Genomic DNA, 18,555 nt, shown 5'->3' with positions numbered 1-18,555 from the left:
TTTGCAGAGATGCACATGGGCTAATTACATGACCTCTCGTTCATGCAACCTGCCTTTCAAAATGCTTTCCATGGTTAAATAATACAGTTACAGAACTGGGTAACAAACATTACAGAAATAAACAAATTAAGAGTTACAGGCAAAAGAGACTTATATGGATGAGAATTGATGTAAGGGGAAAACCCTAATATTGTTGATTTTTTACAACAGTCTTCCCTGTTCAGATGTTTTCTGCTGTCTCTCTCTCCACTCTGACCTTTTCTCTTCCCTTTATAAGTGCTTAGGCACCTCCCCTGTTAGAGTCTTCTGTCAAGGGGGTAACTCAGAATACAGATGACTGAGTGCTAATTAAATAACCTTGCTGTGGCTCACTACACTGAAGATTAGAGATCTGGATCTCTATTTCTCCTGGGCATATTAATCAACTTTAAGATTTGTTATTCTGAAGTCATCGTCAGGGGGTGTATCTGTAGTAGAGAAATTTGGTTCCTAGCCACAAATTGGGCCACCTACCATGCACACCACACATGTAAACAGTGAAACACTCCCAGTTGTACACAGGCCATTATACCATCATTTACATTAGACTTGTTTCAAGCAAGGCTAAGCAGTGTGTACTCTTCCAGCATTGGATGGAAAAAGCTAGCATAATAGCTCTAGTATTGCAAATAGCCTTAGTGCTTCTGTCCCATAGTAGTGTCCTCTCTAGTCTGCATTCTGCTGCATATGGATCAGGTTTGCCAGAAGAAAGTTACCTGTCTCAATAGTACTGCCTGCCCTATGAAGCTTATAGAGGTGCATTTATTTTATGAACATCAACTTCTTCCAAACCACTGTCCTGCAGTGAGTGAAGCATTCTTCCATGGAAATATGCATGTCTCAGGCAGATGGGTAGGTGTTGCTGACCTCTGGGACAACCAGGTGTCTGAGCACCTTGCTGAGGAAGGAGTTATTTGGTCTGGCAGGCAATGGTAGCAAAAGATCGAGATCCTCAATAATACCAACCAGGCACGAATTAAAACCTGTCCATTTTTCAATGGAGCTGAACAGAGTACTTGGTACCCATCCTTCCCTGGAGTCTAGTGCGATGCTGGAAAGTACAGAAGCTCCCTGTCTGGCAGCTGAGCAGCAGGATGATGAGGTTGAGGAGCAAGATGCAGATCACAGGGCTAAGGAACTGGACCCAGGGTTACCCAGGAACTTGCTAGGATTTCTGGGAGCTTAAAAAGATTCAAGACAAAATCGAGATATTGAGAACAGAATTAGTTGAGGGTCCAAAGGACATGAAGAGAAGAAATTCTTTAATGGCCTGTACATTAATGCTGTGAGCCTGGGTAACAACCAAGACGAATTGGAATTGTTCATTTATGAGCATAAATTTGATCAAGTTGGTATCACTAAAACCTCGGGGGAAGATTCTCATGACTGGGATGTTAAATCAAGGGTTAGCCTGTTAAGGAAGGTTCAGGTGGGCAATAAGGGAGGGGAAGTGGCACTCTAGGCCGAAAATTGCATTATCTGTTTCCAAGTCACTGATAATTCTGAAAAAAATTATCTTGAATGCTTAGTGATCAATGTCCTAACTGCTAAAACACAAGATGGGGTATTAGTTGGTGTCTGCCACAGACCACCAAATCACACTAGAGAACAGGATGGCTGCCTCCTTATGCACCTATCATAACATAAGGGAAAAAACTATGTGATCATTTGGGGCTTTAATTTGAGTGATGTATGCTGGAGGTCTTATGCTGCCTTAATTAAAACATCCTTGAAACTGCTAAATAGTACAGATGACAATTTTCTATCTTAAAAAGTCTTGCATCCAACCTGGGGAATTCTATATCACACCTCATCTTGACAGATAAAGAGGAACTAAAAATTTCTGGCAACTTAAGTAAAAGTGATAAACACTTGATCACATTTGTAATGTGCAAAGTCTAGACCAGTGATGTACTTGGTGCTTTAAAAGGACCAGTTTCACAAAGCTGAAAACAATTAAGAGCCAAATCAGCTGGGAAGAGGAAATTAATCAGAGAAATGTAAATGATAATTGGGAATTGTTTAAGAATATTTTACAAGAGGTCCCAAAAGCTTCAACTGAGGAAGAAGGTCATAATAATGCAGAAAAAGCACTGAGGGAGGGGAGGAAGGGAGAGACAGGGGACAGAGGATGTAGTCATAGCATATGATAATACTCTTTCCATTCATTTAGTCTTCTCAGGAGGATGTTAAACAGCAGCTACTAAAGTTAGACGTTTTTAAATCAGTAGGTCTGGATAACTTGCCTCCAAGAGTTTTAAAAGATTTGACTAAGGAACTCGCTAGACCATTAATGTTGCTTTTCAATAACTCTTGGAGCACTGGGGAAGTTCCAGAAGACTAGGAGAAAGCTGATGTTGTGCTAATTTTAAAAAAGGGTAAACATGGTGAACTGGGTAGTTATAGGTTTGTCTGTCTGACATCAATCCTGGGTAAGATAATAGAGTGCTTATATGTGACTCTATTAATAAAGAATTACAAGGGTGCTTAATGGAGGGTAATTAATGCCATTCAATATGGGTTTATGGAAAATAGATCCTGTCAAACTAACTTGACATCTTTTTTTGATGAGATTAAAAGTTTGGTTGATAAAGATAGTAGTGTTGTAATATACTTAGACTTCTGTAAGATACATGACATTTTGATTTATTTTATATCTTTCTAGTTTTTTAATATAGCACACATTAAAAGGATTAAAACCTGGTTAACTGATAGGTCTCAAAATGTAAACAGGAAATCATCATTGAATTAATGTATTTTTAGAGGAGTCCTGCACAGGTAGATTCTTACCCCTATACTTTTTAACATTATTATTAATGACCTGGAAGAAAACATGAAGTCATCACTGATAAAGTTTACAGATAACAAAAAATTAATTAAGAGGAGTGGCAAATAATGAAGAGGACAGATCACTGATACAGAGTGATCTGGATCACCTGGGTGCAAGCAAACAATATACACTTTTAATATGGCTAAAGGTAAATGCATACATCTAGGAACAAAGGATGTAGGTCATAGTTACAGGATGGGGGAGTCTATCTTGGGAAGTAGTAACTCTGAAAAAGATTTGGGGGTTCTATTGGATAATCATCTGAACATGAGCCCTCAGTGCGATGCTGTGGCCCAAAGGGCTAATGCAGTCCTTGGATGCGTTGACAGGGGAATCTCAAGTAGGAGTAGAGAGGTTATTTTACCTTGGCATTTGGCACTAGTGTGATCACTGCTGGAATTCTGTGTCGAGTTCTGGTATTCACAATTCAAGAAGGATGGTGATAAATTGGAGAGTGTTCAGAGAAGAGCCACAAGAATGATTAAAGGGCTAGAAAATATGCCTTATAGGTGATTGACTCAGAGAGCTCAATCTACTTGCCTTAACAAGGAGAAGGTTAAGGGGTGACTTGTTTACAGTCCATAAGTACTCCCTGGGGAACAAATATTTATTTATGGGCTCTTCAGACTAGCAGAGAAAGGTGTAACATGATCCAATGGCTGGAAGTTGAAGCAAGGCAAATTCAGACAAGAAATAACACATAATTTTTTTTTTTAAGCGGTGTGGCTAATTGCCCCATTAGAACAACTTGTCATGGGTCATGGTGGATTCTCCATCACTGACAATATTTAAATCAAGATTGGATGTTTTTTTCTAAAAGACATGCTGTAGGGGTTATTTTGGGGCAGTTGTGTGACCGGTGTTATATAGGAGGTCAAACTAGATGATCACAGTGGTCCCTTCTAGACTTGGATTCTGCAAGTCCAAAGACCAAGAGAAGACAGCTACTGACAGCCACTGAGCCAATCTGAGAGAATGCACTCTTGCTTAACGCAGGGAATATCTGTAAAATGGAAAACTACACTAAAGAGCTCCATAGTTGTATTATTTAATATCTTTGCAACAAGTCCAAGGGTAGGAACACGCCCCCACAAAAAAAAGTCAGAATAAAACAAACAGCATACGAAATTTCAAATGAGCTAAAATAAGTTCTTTTCAGTGTTTATTTAAAACCAAACTTGAACTATGAAAAATGGCTCCAGGGTAGCTCTATTGACTTTTTATTGGTTAAAATTGGAAACCTTAGATAAAAATAACATGTAGTGGCATTTGTAAGGAAATTAGTGGGAGGCAAACTTTCATTTTCAGACTTTGGTCAGATACTTTGAACACTCAGGTTTTCTTAAGTGCTGATCAGTTCAGTGTCTTGTCCTTGAAGAAGGGTCATGCTATATATGCGCAGTACAGGTTAGTTGGATGACGATTTACAGGAACAGGAAATGAATGAAGTGTAATATAAAGAAGAGGAACTACAGTAAGGAAATTGAGTTAAAGGAAAAAATCTTTGAGTTTGTTACATTGAATAAAGAAACTTAAAATAAATAAATATTGAAATGCCTATAAAATCGCATGAAATTTTTCAAAAACTGAAGAGCATTCAGTTTCAAAAACTAAAAAACTAGAATGATTTCCACAATGTTAATGCCCCCCTCCACCCCCCAATTTTTCAACCTGCTTTAGTATTCCTTTGTCCAAGGTTATCCTGTCTTTACAATTTGGACAAGTTACTTTTCTTAAAAGCTTAGCCTTGTAGTGGAAAACATTTGTCTCAGATTTCTGAAATCTGAAATAAGCAAGGTGCATACCTAGATACACTGGCTTCATGCATTTATGTTTTCCTTCTTTTGCTGGAACTGTTCATATTGTTTTACTCCATAATCTATTAACATGTTGCTTTAAATATGTTCGTTATGGCAGAATAACCTCAGTGAATATTACTTTTTGTTAACATAGTTTGGCAAAGGTGATCCAGAGCCTCACATGCATCATTATATTAACGTTAGTAAAATGAAAGCGTAATTATGAAGTAATTAATATTAAAAAACCTGTTGTTTCAGTGATAATTTATGAGTTTTTATAAGATCTTCTCATCATCATAGGCTTCATCATCTGACGACATGGGCAGATGGATTGGGATTTTACTGGCTGAAACCGGTTCATCTACAGATCCTGGAGCTCTGCACTATGATTATATTGATGTGGAGATGACTGCAAGCGTCATACAAGCTGCAAAACAGACCTTCTGGTAAGATGCATTAAAAGCAATTTAAGGGTGTTTTCAGTAATTTCAGAATTTGCAGCCTTATGTTAGTTCTAATATCAAGAGACCTTATCAAAACCTTCCCTTTTTTGCCAAGATATTAAATTCCTGAGGGATTGAAATCTTGAGTCTCTAAGCATTCGAGATGTGTTTAAGATTATCGTGCTGGCATCTAGCTAAGTATTACAAGAGAGGCAGAATATGTCCACTTTTATGATGTATTCAACTTTCACACTTACAGTGTAAGAGGAATCTAGTAATTAGGTGCTATTTTAACCCTTTCTGTCTGGCAGCCCTAAAGCTTTAAATGATCAAATAAGTTGAAGCTTGACCACAATTCGGTCACAATAGTTTACGCTGGTTATATTCACTTTCCAAGTTTTAACAGAACTAATGTAAATTCACGGAATTGGTTTCGCCCTTAGTACTCAGCAGAAATACTGATTTTATGTGTCATTACAACAATCTGTAATCCACTAAACCTCCTTTGTCCTGTGACTGCAGAGGTGTGAATTGCGCACTTCACCTTAAATGGTCTCTTGCAACAGGTGTTTACCCTTAAACTAACTGATCAGGGTGGTTTTGCACTGTTATAAATTGCCCGGGGAGATTGTGGAATCTCCATCACTGGAGATTTTTAAGAGCAGGTTAGACAAACACCCATCAGGGACAGACTAGATCAGTGGTTCTCAAAACTTTTTTTTTCGTCGTCCACTTGAAAATTGCTGAGAGTTTCGGTGGACCACTTAATGATCTTTCCAAATGTTTCACAGTGTTTGAAATGGGCCATCTTGATTATCACTACAAATGTTTTTTTCTCCTGCTGATAATAGCCCACCTTAATTGATCAGTCTCCTGAGAGTTGGTATGGCAACACTCATTTTTTTCATGTTCTCTGTCTATATATATATATATATATATATCTTCCTATTGTATTTTCCACAGCATGCATCCAATGAAGTGGGTTCTAGCCCACGAAAGCTTATGCCTGAATAAATTTGTTTGTCTCTAAGGTGCCACAAGTACTCCGTTCTTTTTTTCCAAATGTTGTTTGTACAATTAGCTAACTATTGTAAAGCACTTTGGATAAAAGTGCTATATTAAAAAAACTTAATAATATTGAACTTTTTTTGTTCTACAAATAAAAGCACACAACTTGTGTTTGAATATCACTAGTCTTGCCTTTCTAATGTGATGGATGTGCCCTCTCTCCCCCCGCCACAGCAGCCCCTGAGCTGGGGCTCGGAAGGAGGGCCGTCTCTCCCTGGCAGCCACAACTCTGGAGCTTTGGAAAGTCTTTCTTTGGCTGCTGAAGCCTTGCACGTCCCATATTCCACCCACCCCCTCTTCTCACCCCACTGCCCCTGCCCCAAGGCCACCACCTCAACTTACATGTGTGTCTTCACCCTTCCAGGGTCCAGGCACCTAATTAGTGGAGCCACACCTGCATGGCTCCACTAATTAGGTGGGTGCCCTTCATTCTCTAGTGTGCGGCCGCCCAGGTGCGCACCTTAGATGGAACTATCTGCCGACCGACTGAATGGAGCTCACGGACAACTGGTGGTCTGCGGACCACAGTTTGAGAACCTTTTGTCTAGATAATACTAAGTCCTTCCATGAGTGCAGGGGACTGGACTAGATGACCTCTCGAGGTCTCTCCCAGTCCTATGATTCTACAGACTCTCCCTTCTTGTATTTATCTGTGGCACTCTGATTACCTTTCCTAGACCTGAAGAAGAGCTCTGTGTAGCTCAAAAGCTTGTCTCCTTCACCAGCAGAATTTGGTCCAATAAAAGACCCACCTTGTCTTTCTCATAGACCCACTACATCCAGTTGTTCCTTGCTGAAGGATTAAAAACTTGCAGTTTTGAAATTCACACCAGTACATAAATTCAATACACAATGCATACACATATGCCTCATGACAGCAAAGTGTGGACAGAAGATATCTTGGCCAGACAGTTTACTAGGACTTTATAAACATGATCCTGCAAGGTGCTGAGTGCCCTCAACTCCCATTGAAATTACTGGGATTCAGCATTTTGTAGAATCAAGCTCAATATAGCCATCATAAACAGGAATAGACTAAAAATACATAAAGGGTGAAAACCTAGTATAGCTTCCTGTTGGAAATACTGTACTCTCACTAGTGAAGGGTCTGGAGAACTGCAGTGCAGAAAAATGAGACACTTCATTCATGCTCTAGTTTGAATGGCTTTTGATAGAAATCAGGGTTGATTCATCTCTTACCACAATTCCATTTTTGTCAAATCCAAGTAATTTTGATAGAATCATAATGCAGTTAATTTAGAGGCTTGTTCTTATATATGTTTTGAAGTTAATAAGGCTCAAAAAAGTTTTTCCTGTGACATGCATTTTTCGCTTCCATGAGCATCCAGCGATAACCACATGTAAAAGAGAAGCCGGATGGAAATGTTTTTGCCTGAATATTGCTTGGCTTTCATTTTATGAACAAATGTGATATTAATTGAAACCAAGTGAAAAAAATAAGTGCAACTAGACCACATATTAGAAAGGAATGCCAAACCTAACTTGCAAAGTAATAAAAATTCCCTATCAAGTATTTGTTTAAATTTGTTGTACCACAATAAAGTGAATGTAAGAGCTTATCTGCAAACAACCTAGGGCATGTCTCTTTTAACTTCTGATCCAATTATTCTTGTAAGATTAGAAGGGGAAATGAGAAATGACATGGCCTTTCTTATCCATCCACACAGCAAAAACTCACACATCTCAGTTACTACAACATCTTTCTCTCTAGCCTCAAGTAATGCAGTCTTGCCTCATTCATATCCATTCAGAATAGTCCTGCAAAGATCACTTTTCTACCCTATCATTGTTTTTGTTTTGTATTATCATAGCACCTGGGAGCCCCAGTCGTGGACCAGGGCCCATTTGATCATGTCACCCCTCTCTTTTCATCCCTCCACTGTTCCCCCCCCCCTTCTCTATCACATCAAACATAAGCTGTGTGTCTTCACTTTCCAGGCTCTTTGTGGCCTATCCAGTCCTGCCTATCATCTCTCCATTGCTATCAAGATGTCAACTCTCACCTCCATTCGACCCATGATGCCAGATTCTGTCACTTGTTATATTTTCAAACAAGTACGTTTCTGCTTTATCCCATCCTGCCCCTCATTCTTGGGAGGCGCTCCCCATAAACATCCATAAAGTTACCTTCAAAACTCTCTTTTACTGTGATGCCGACAATACATTTGACAACAGTTAGACTGCTGGTGTGTTGAGACCACTGCCTGTCATGTTTGACTAGTATCATCTCATTGTTTCCTTGCACTCCCCCCACCGTCCCTTCTTGTCTTCTACTTAGATAGAACCATATTTGCGGCAGAGGCTGTCTATATTTCTAAATATAGTCTGGAAATATTTGGGTAATGTTTCTCATTAAGGACAACAGAAAAACATGTTGGATTTTCTTGACAACACTATTGTTTTTATAGCTATGATACAGTTAGGAGCATTTTTACAATGGTGAATTATGATTTTTTTCCTCCTGCAAACTCTCATCTCATGATCATCTTGTCCAGTTAATCCTAATATATTTTTTAAAAATGCTCCTGTGGAAGAAGACATGATCAATTTCAGGTTGAAGCGTTCCTTGGTGGGGCGGGGGCGGGGGGGGGAAGGAATGTCTAAAGTCAGATGACAGTGGAAAACTACTTACAAAGGCAAGACCCGATTCTGTAAATACTTACACATGCCAGTAACTACACACATGGAGTTTGATTGGGCTATTCCTCTTTATAAAACTGCTCAATTACTGAAGTTTTTGCTGAATCAGGACCTTGGCCAGATTCTGCCAATGTTACCTAGAACAAGAAGTCAGTAGATGAGAGTTTTTCCACATTAGAGATTGCAACATAAATATGTTATGCAAAGCTGTTAATTGTAAACAACTATAAATTCTTCAAGAACTTTTAGTCATCTGTGAGGAAGAAGATTGAAAGCCCTTGTTACAAAGGAAACATGTTTTGGCTGTGAAACATTAATACAGAAAATAGTGGAATTCTGTACTGGATGTTATAATAGACGATGATTATTGACCAAGAACATTATAGGATAATACTGTAAGGGTGAAATTCACCACTGTGCAGCTGGCCAACAAAAGGCCTGTTTGCCATTTAAGTTACATTTGACCCTTAAAAATAGGACTTAAAGTAGGACTTAAATAGCACATGAGCCTTGTGTTGGCCCCTCTGCAGTAGGGTGAATTTCACTGTACACGCAAAGAAAGAGTTCTGAAAAGAGCATATCAGTAGTAAAAATGTAGCAGTGAACATTGTGCACAATAATTCTCTACTGTGGCATTTGATTTATAGAGAGATACTAAGTTTATATTTTCAAAAGCAATGTGTAATATCTTCTGATTATAATCAAAGACTGTGAGCAGTGTAATACTTCAAAACATACAGTACCGCACTAGTTATTTTCTCAGTTATTTTACAGCTTGATGTGACATTTGCAGTATGTTCATTCTCCTGAGGATCAGATCTTGAAATGTATTGAAGGTTTTCAGCTTCCTATTGAATTAAGTGGGAGGTGAAAATACTTAGTACCTTACAGGACCAGCTCTAAATGCTGACAATGGTTAGTTAATATTATTAAAATCTATCTGCAGGAAACGTTCCTCATTCTACACAATTGGAATAAAATATAACATGTTTGGCAGGCTTTTCCCACTTTATTTATGACCCCTGTGGAGAAACAAAAGACCCATCTACCTTACTGCATGATTTTATTGTCATTAATTAATGTCAACTTCAGAAATTGAATAGGTCTGTTGCGAATCTTTGTTTTCCTTCTTATCTCTTTTTATGTACTTGAATCTTAAGGATCTTTGCGGTCTCATGTTACTGGCTCTGTTTCAAGGGCTGTTTATGAAAGCAAATTCCTCTCTGAATCATAGTTCTTCTTCGAGTGCTTGCTCATGTCAATTCCATTCTAGGTGTGTGCACACCCATGTGCACAGTTGTCAGAGACTTTTGCCTTAGCGGTATCCATAGGGTTGACTGTGGCACCCCCTTGAGTGCTACGCTCATGTGTTGGTATATCAGGCACCACCTGCCCTATGCCCGCTCAGTTCCCTCTTACTGCCTGTGGTGGTTGCTCAGAAAGCCTCTCTCCCTTGCTTCACAAGTGATCAGCAGTTCTTTCCCTTTTGACTTTGTTTTCCAGCTGTAATTAGTTTTGTTTATTGTAGATTAGTTAGCAAGTAGCTGTTAAGTATGGTAGTTAGTCAGTTAGGGTCCTGGCAATTTAAGCCCTGCTCTGACTGTAATAGCCCTATGCCTGTTAGTGACCTGCATGGCAGCTGTCTGAAGTGCCTGCGGGAATCCCAGGTTAAAGAAAAGTGTCGCATCTGTAAGAACTTTTGTCCTTGGACGCAAAAAGAGCACGACAATCATTTAAGGGCCCTCCTCCTAGATGCTGAGGTGGAGGGACAGGAGCCCACCCTGAAACCCCCTTTTCCCTGTGTGGGATGATGCCCTGGGCCCCCCGCCCTCCAGTGGTCCCTTCTTCCTCCTCCTCTCCAGACGAGGCTGTGGTGAGGCCCTCCTGTGCTAGCCCACCAGTGAGCACCAGTGGGCTAGCACAGGAGGGCCCCACCACAGCCTCGTCTGGAGAGGAGGAGGAATAAGGATCCTGATCCAAAGGGTAGCCACTAACTTAGGCCTAGAGGCAGAAGAGATGACAGAGAAATCAGACACTCACTCTGGTTTCCAACACTCAGACATGGGCTGGGGAGCCCATCTGGGAGAGCTCAGTATACAAGACTGCTGGTCGGAGGGGTCAACCACTTCCTCCACATAAATGTCAGGGATCTCAAGGCAGTTTGCCTGGCTTATCAGGCTTTTCAGTCCCACTTACAAAGCAAACTGGTTCAAGTCCTGACGGATAACACCGCCACGATGTTTTATATCAACAAGCAGGGCAGAGCCAGCTCATCAGCCCTCTGCCAGGAAGCCCTCCAGCTCTGGGACTTGTGTATGCAGCATGCCACTCATCTCATGGCAGTGCACCTCCCTGAACCAGGAATGCCTCAGCAGAGCCTTCTCATCTCATCATGAATGGTCACTCCACCCCGAGGTGGTCAGTGGGATCTTCCGAAAGTGGGGATCTCCCCAGGTGGACTTGTTCGTGACACACCAGAACAGGAAATATCACCTGTTTGCTCATTTTGGGGAGTTGACAGAGATTCCTTGTCAGACGCCTTCCTACTTCCGTGGTCGGAGAATCTGTACGCTTTCCCACCAATGCCTTTGCTTCACAGAGTCCTCATGAAGATCAAGCAGGACAAGGCCAAAGTTATCCTGATAGCTCCGGCTTGGCCACGCCGACACTGGTTCAGCACACTGATCGACCTGTCGGTGACGACCCCAGTGCAGCTGCCCCTCTGACCAGATCTCCTGTCCCAGAATCATAGCAGGCTCCTGCACCTGAATCTGGCAGTGCTGCACCTAACAGCTTGGTTGCTGCATGGTTAACTGCTGAAGAGCAGGAGTGCTCAGCCTGCGTCCTGCAGGTCCTACTGGTTAGTAGAAATCTCTCCACTAGAGAGACCTACCAGGCCAAATGGAGACGATTCTCGTGTTGGGCCTTGGCCCAAGGGGTTAGGCCCAAGCAGGCCTCACTGCAGTCCATCGTGGAGTACCTTATGCATCTCAAGCTCCAAGGCTTGTCCTTTTCATCAATTAAGGTCCACTTGGCCACCATATCAGCCTTTCATCCTCTTCTCAGGGCAGGTTCGTCTTCACTTACAACATGACAGTCCAGTTCTTGAGAGGTCTGGAGCAACTGTAACCCCAGGTTTGGGACCCAGTCCCTCTGTGGGACCTGAGTCTGGTGATTGTGCGGCTCATGAAAGCTCACTTCAAGTTCTTGGTGTCCTGTTCCCTTCTTCTGCTCTCCTGGAAGGTGTCATTCCTTGTGGCGATAACTTCTGCCCACAGTGTCTCTGAGATTAGGGCACTTACCTCAGAGCTGCCCTATGCAGTTTTCTTAAAGGACAAGGTCCAGCTGCGGCTACATCCGGTTTTCCTGCCCAAGGTGGTTTCACAATTTCACACATGCCAAGACATATTTTTATCAGTCTTCTTCCCAGAGCCTCATAAGTCTGAGGAGGAGTGTAGGTTGCACTCCCTCGGCATCAGGAGAGCGCTAGCCTTATACATTGAGAGGACCAAACCATTTCACAAGTTGACGCAGTTGTTCACCACAGTGGCAGATAGGATAAAAGGTTGTCCAGTGTCCGCCCAGAGAATCTCATCTTGTATCACTGCCAGCATCCGTTTTTGCTATGATCAGGTGAAGGTGCCTCCACCAGCAATTGTAACCACCCACTCAATTAGAGCACAAGCTTCGGTGGGGCCCTTCCTGGCCCATGTGCCAATTCCTGATATCTGCAGGGCTACCACCTAGTCATCCATTCATATGTTCATGTCTCACTCTGCGCTTACCCACAAAGCCCGAGACAATGCTTGCTTCAATAGAGCGGTATTACAAGCCGCACATCTGTAAACTCCCAGCCCACTTCCAGGGATACTGATTGTGAGTCACCTAGAATGGAATTGACATGAGCAAGCACTCAAAGAAGAAAAAACGGTTACCTACCTTTTGTAACTGTTGTTCTTCAAGATGTGTTGCTCATGTCCATTCCATTACTCGCCCTCTTTCGGAGTTGCCGGCAAGAAGAAACCGAGATGGCATATGGTGGTGGTGCCTGATATTCCGCTGCATGAGCACGGCAGTCAAAGGGGTGCCACAGTCGACCCTATGGATACCGCTACGGCAAAAGTGTCCAACAACTGTGCACATGGGCGCGCACACACCTAGAATGGAATTGACATGAGCAACACAGCTCAAAGAACAACAGTTACGAAAAGTAGGTAACCGTTATTTATTGCTAGTTGGGGCCCAAATCTGCAAATTGCTCCACATGGATAGACCTTTGTTACCACAAGGAGCCTCACTGAAGTCAGTCAGGATCCCACAAGAGCTGGATCAAAATTGTTTCTTTTTTTTAAATTAAAAACATTCAAAACTATAAAAAATGTTTCCATTTCAGAGTTTTCACACACCCTGTGTGAGAGACAGCTGGAGTGCACTCTCATCCAGGCAAGGAGTCCGAAGAACATGACAACATGTCACGACCGGTCCCCAGTCAAAAGTTACACAGCAGCAAACCAAAAGTAAAAATAATTTTTAAAAAATGCACAAAACATTTCAAAAGATTCTAAGGAAAGTTTTCATATAACTGAAAAAAGTGAGTGGAACCTAAAAGTTTTCACGAAAATGTTAGTTTTCAAATATATGCTATCTTTTGCTGGAAAAAAAATCATTTGAAAAATTTTGATCAGCTCACGGTTCCAAAAACACAGCATTTTTCAGGATTTAGACCTTGGTTTGCTCCAGTTCCTAAAATGATTGTAGTACAGTCTTGGGTCATATCCCTCTCCCCCCCACCCCACCATGTGCATGCACACCTTCCTCATTCTATCCTATATAGACACAGGCAGAAATTTTTACTGAGGTCTGGCAAACTGGTTTATATCAGCAGATTCACATGTAACACAATAGAACAGCTACAGCTGTTTCCATCCTGGCTTTCACACAGTCCTACACTTTCTCTTATGATTATGATACAGAAACATATGTTGCGATATTGGATGTTAGCAGCCAGATCTGAGTGAAATACAGAGCTTTATTTTTCTTTCACGGAGGTTGCAGAAGGAGGAAAACTATCTATAGCTTTCATACAAAGAGAAAAGCTATGTGTTCCAGAATGGGCAGATAATCAAATGGTGGGTGTAGCACCATTGAATCATCATGAAGACTAAGGATCAAGTGGTGTTTTTTGTTTTACACAGTTTTATGAACAGACGTGTTATATCTACTAATCCATATCGGGGAAGCACTGCCAATGGCTACGCATGTCCCAGTGGAATGGCACTTCATTATGATGATGTTCCCTGCATAAATGGATCGGTAAGAATTTAATTTTTACAGTGCAAATAGCTTATATGTGTTGAATGCAAGGACACCTGAAAACTGTATTACCTCATTGAGTGCCATTGGGCAGATTCCAAATGAACTCAAGTTTTCTATTCTTTATAATCAGGAACCTCTCTCTCATCTGGAGACTTCTAGGGGAGTGGGACATATTGTTTAAATTAACTTGTTCATGAGCCAGCATATATTTATACAAACAGCTGCCTGTTGATCAGTTTTTGCCAAATCCATTAATAAAATCCTTGATTTTTTTTAAAAGAAACATTCATTAGAACAAGACAAAACTCAGGGCTTGATTGTGCCAGGCCCTGTGTTGGGTGCTGTAAATTGTGAAGAAAGCACAACAAGCCGTCAGACCTCACTCTGCACCCTTGCAGGAATATGGCACTATCCAGGGAACAGCTGACAATAGGGCTATCCATCTCCAAGGCGAGGCTTCCACTGACAGTTGTGCTATTCATCCCAAAGAGAGCAGGCTGAGGGCAAGGCTGTGATCCCACCCCACCCTCTGAATTAGCCTGCAGAGCTGGTCCTGTGTAGGAGTGTGGGGGTGGGGGGGAGTGCATATTTGCACACAGTGGCACGTGGTCTTTAAATATTTGTTTGCAGGTGCTGCAGCTCAGCATAGTTCCTAATTTGGGCATTGTCTTAAAGGCAGATTTGAGACCTCAGTCTGAAAACTGAGAGAAATGTACAGAAATTCAAGGCATAAGCTGTCACAAACAAGTGCAATCTTCTCTCATGTCATGACATGTCAGAGGAGTAGGGAAAAATCTCTAAGGAGTAGGATACACTGAAGTGTTTGGTGAGTGGGATGCATGTGTAGTTCTTGGGTGTGCTTGGGACTGTATCTGAGGAGGGGAGTCATGCAGACAAGGTGGATTAAGGAAGGATCTTGGGCATGCAGACCCACGGCTTCTTTTAAGATTAAATGAATGAATTACTGGGTGAGCATTATTGAGTTTGCATTTTTGTGGAAAGAGGAAATGGCCTGGAGCTATTTTAGATATTTATTTAGTTCAGTAATACTTTTCCAACAAATAAAATACAGTGCTAGTGCACAAGAAGCTGATAGTTCCTGAAAAGACACATAGCCTCAAGAAAAACCTCAGAGCTTTTGATTGTTGCCAGGTCTGAAAATCTGTATTACCAAGCCAGGTTTAGCAAAATATGTCCTAGAGATTTTCCTGAAGATTCATCTGCGTTACCACTCCACTATTGTCCTATCTTATGCAAGGAAATAATGATCAGCATCTGCACTGTAACACCTTCTTTCTCAGAATTACTAAATGGAAAATAATAATAATAATCAAGTAATAGTATACAGGATAACATCACAGTCCCCTTTTCTCTGCTTAACAGAAAACACAAGAAAATCCAGGTTATGAAATGGGTAACACAATCCTCTCTTTTCCGCAGTCATCCGAACATGCCATAGCTACCCATGTCTTTCTAGACCGGTTTGGCTCAAATGTCAGGAAAAATCAAAATCTTGCTAAACTCAAATGGTTTTAATGATTCTAATTAACCTGCTTATGTTTTATTGTTGCATAGGTTCTGCATGATGTTTTATTTACTAACAGCAAAAGTGTGTGTGTTGCAGTGGGAACTGGAAGATGGCTTTCCTACTTCTCGTAGCAGAAACATGGGAGAAGAAGTGCTTTATGATAACGCAGGCCTGTACGATAACTTGCCGTCTCCGAAAATCTTTGCACGCTATCCACCTGCTGACAGAAAAGCCAATAGGTTATCTACTGACAAAATCTCCTTTAACCATTACAAAAACCCTGTCTCATCCAATCTGTCCTCTGCTCAGTCTGTCACTAACACCTCTGCTGTGGGGAGGGGATCTGGCTCTCAGGTACTACAATCTTTAATACTGTAACAAAGCCTTGTACCACAATTCTGTTTGTATCTGGGGCTATTTCACTGGCCTGGTTTTAACACTAGAATGCTTGCAACTTAAATGGGCCCACTACAAGTAAAAGACTTTCACCTAGATTGTAAATTCTGAAATAGAGGTGCTGTCTTCCTGTTTGTCCATCAAATGTCTGCTTAGCATGTTTTTGGTGCTGTACCTAGAGCCAAGACAATCAATAGGCATAACTTTCCAAACAAAACTTAGCCATATAATGGCAAGCCTACCTCTGGCTTTAAGTTGGCTTCAGCATATTTCCTACAGGGGGTTTCAGCACAGCTTGTCACTGTAACAAAAAATATTGCATATAAATATTTCAGGGGCTATAATGTGCAACAGTTACATGTGCAAATTTCTGTGCACCATCCTTTGAAACTTTGGCCCCCTAAATACTTTCTTTTTATTGGCATTTTAGTTTTAAATGTGGTTCTAGTTTACTGAAACATACAGTGCAACTCATCTAACTGTCTGCCCTGTTGCTTTCTTCCCTGAAGAAATCTAAGATTCCCTGTTCGCAGTCATAAGCTATGTTACCATATCTGAATCCATTGCGAAGGACAATGCATGCAATTCTCAATCAGGTCATTAGCCTAATTTAAAGAGAATAGTAAGATGAAGGTAGTCTTTTCCTTGTTTGATGCATCTGAAATAATCTGTATTACTTATCTGACCACTAGTTTGGTCTAATTATGTGTACAAAGCTACGAATCTGCTGTTAGAACCAGAGATGGGCCTGAGCAGCAAAGTTCAGGGTTGTTGGTTGAGGCCCATCTTTTCTTGGATTAAAATAGAGCGTGGTAGAAGGTTACTCTCTGCATCACAGTTCAGACTTTATTACTGGTATATTTCAAAAGCATCTATAAACCAATAAACAATATGTACTGTAAGGAACATAGGTGCGGATACAGGTGTGTCAACAAATGAACCATTGTACAAGAATCACATGCAGTGGCTTTTAGATTTAAAAGATCTAACAGAGAACCTTTATTCATTGTATTGCAAAGGGGAAAGTGTTTGAAATAACATAATCATCACTGTATGTGTCAACCAAAGCCATTTTTTTCTCTTTTTAATTTAAAAAAATTATACTTGACTTTTAGAGCCAAGCCTCCTACATTCCATGCTGTTTGTATGTGCAGAGAGCCCAATTCTCTACTTTGTACAGAGCAGTTGGATCCTTCATTTAAGAAGTAGTAAAGACATTCACCCCTTAGCTTTTGTACTGACCCTCTGCAATGCACCATTTAGGTCACACTTAAGCCTTCAAAATAGGGTTCAAAAGATAGTTTAAGTGACACTTATCTAGATCTTTTGCCAGCCTTTAATATAAGGGTGAATTTCACTCTAATGTTCACAAATCCCTATTCAGCCATTTTAGGAATACCTGGGCCTCGTCTCCATTAGAAAAGGTTTACTAGTATAGCTATAATGGGAAACGCTCCTACTGTAGACTCAGTTTATGCTGGCAAAAGTGTGTTGTTGTAAAACAAGCTACACTGGAAGAAGGACTTTTTTGCCTTTGTAATTGGGGCTTTTACCAATGTAGACAGGTTACAAATGAAATCATGTCCCTAACCAACATTGCTGTGCCATCAAAAATGTCTAGTGTAGACCTCATCTAGATGACCAATTAAAAGAAAATTATAGGGATGTTTTTAGTACTGTGACCTTGTTTTAGCCAGTCAGTTTGCATGTCTTGTGAAGAAGTTGCTATTTTGACTGAGAATCTTGTAATAAAATATTCTGCAATACTGCTCTGAAAAATTAGACAATGTTTCAAAAGTCAGATGAAATGACAGAAGCAGCATAAAATTTACGTCAGTGAGAAAGAAAAGGATAATTCTGACCCCTGTATTCAGTCATGCACACCTGCAACAGGAAACCCACATGCTATCCTGGCAGGTAGCCAGTACTGCAGACTGCTCTCCAGTAATTAAGTGCCAGATTCTGCCACCCTTACTTCTCTCAAGTACAGTATCTTATGCTGGGCGTGGCCCTGTTGAATTCAGTGGGGCTTCTTGGTCGGTTAATGAGCTACTCAGCCTGAGTGAGGATGACAGAAACGAACCATAAATAACTTGCTTGTCGGATTCTATTTGCAACCTGGTGCTCAGGTTGCGACAAGGAGTTGCAATAAATACAAAATTAGGAACTTGACCACATAAGGAAATATTTTGTAGCAGTGCTTCTCAAACTGGGGTCGCCACTTGTGTAGGGAAAGCCCCTGGGAGGCCGGGCCGGTTTGTTTACCTGTCCTGTCTGCAGTTCCGGCCCATCGCAGCTCCCACTGGCCGTGGTTCACCGCTGCAGGCCAATGGGAGCTGCTGGAAGTGGTGCGGGCCGAGGGACATAACTGGCCACTGCTTCCAGCAGCTCCCATTGGCCTGCAGCGGTGAACCGTGGCCAGTGGGAGCCGCGATCAGCCAGACCTGCAGATGGGGCAGGTCAACAAACCGGCCT

At 41.3% G+C, this 18,555-nt stretch overlaps 1 protein-coding gene across 3 annotated transcripts in view; it reads left to right on the top strand.

The window, feature by feature from the left end:
* The window catches only part of AFAP1 (actin filament associated protein 1), a 188,569-nt gene that overhangs the window by 156,826 nt on the left and 13,188 nt on the right, over positions 1–18,555 (top strand). For 2 of the 3 annotated variants that reach the window (XM_075066611.1, XM_075066612.1), the window contains exons 11-13: positions 4,969–5,114; positions 14,036–14,153; positions 15,781–16,038. In XM_075066611.1, the coding sequence (XP_074922712.1) occupies positions 4,969–5,114; positions 14,036–14,153; positions 15,781–16,038 (522 nt within the window). The remainder of the gene's footprint in view (positions 1–4,968; positions 5,115–14,035; positions 14,154–15,780; positions 16,039–18,555) is intronic. The other variant, XM_075066613.1, reaches the window with a different exon arrangement.

Source organism: Chelonoidis abingdonii, chromosome 5, assembly GCF_003597395.2.
Source record: "Chelonoidis abingdonii isolate Lonesome George chromosome 5, CheloAbing_2.0, whole genome shotgun sequence".
Taxonomy (NCBI): Eukaryota; Metazoa; Chordata; order Testudines; family Testudinidae; genus Chelonoidis; species Chelonoidis abingdonii.
Note: the sequence above shows the minus strand (reverse complement) of the source record. Positions and strands in the feature narration are given on the sequence as shown.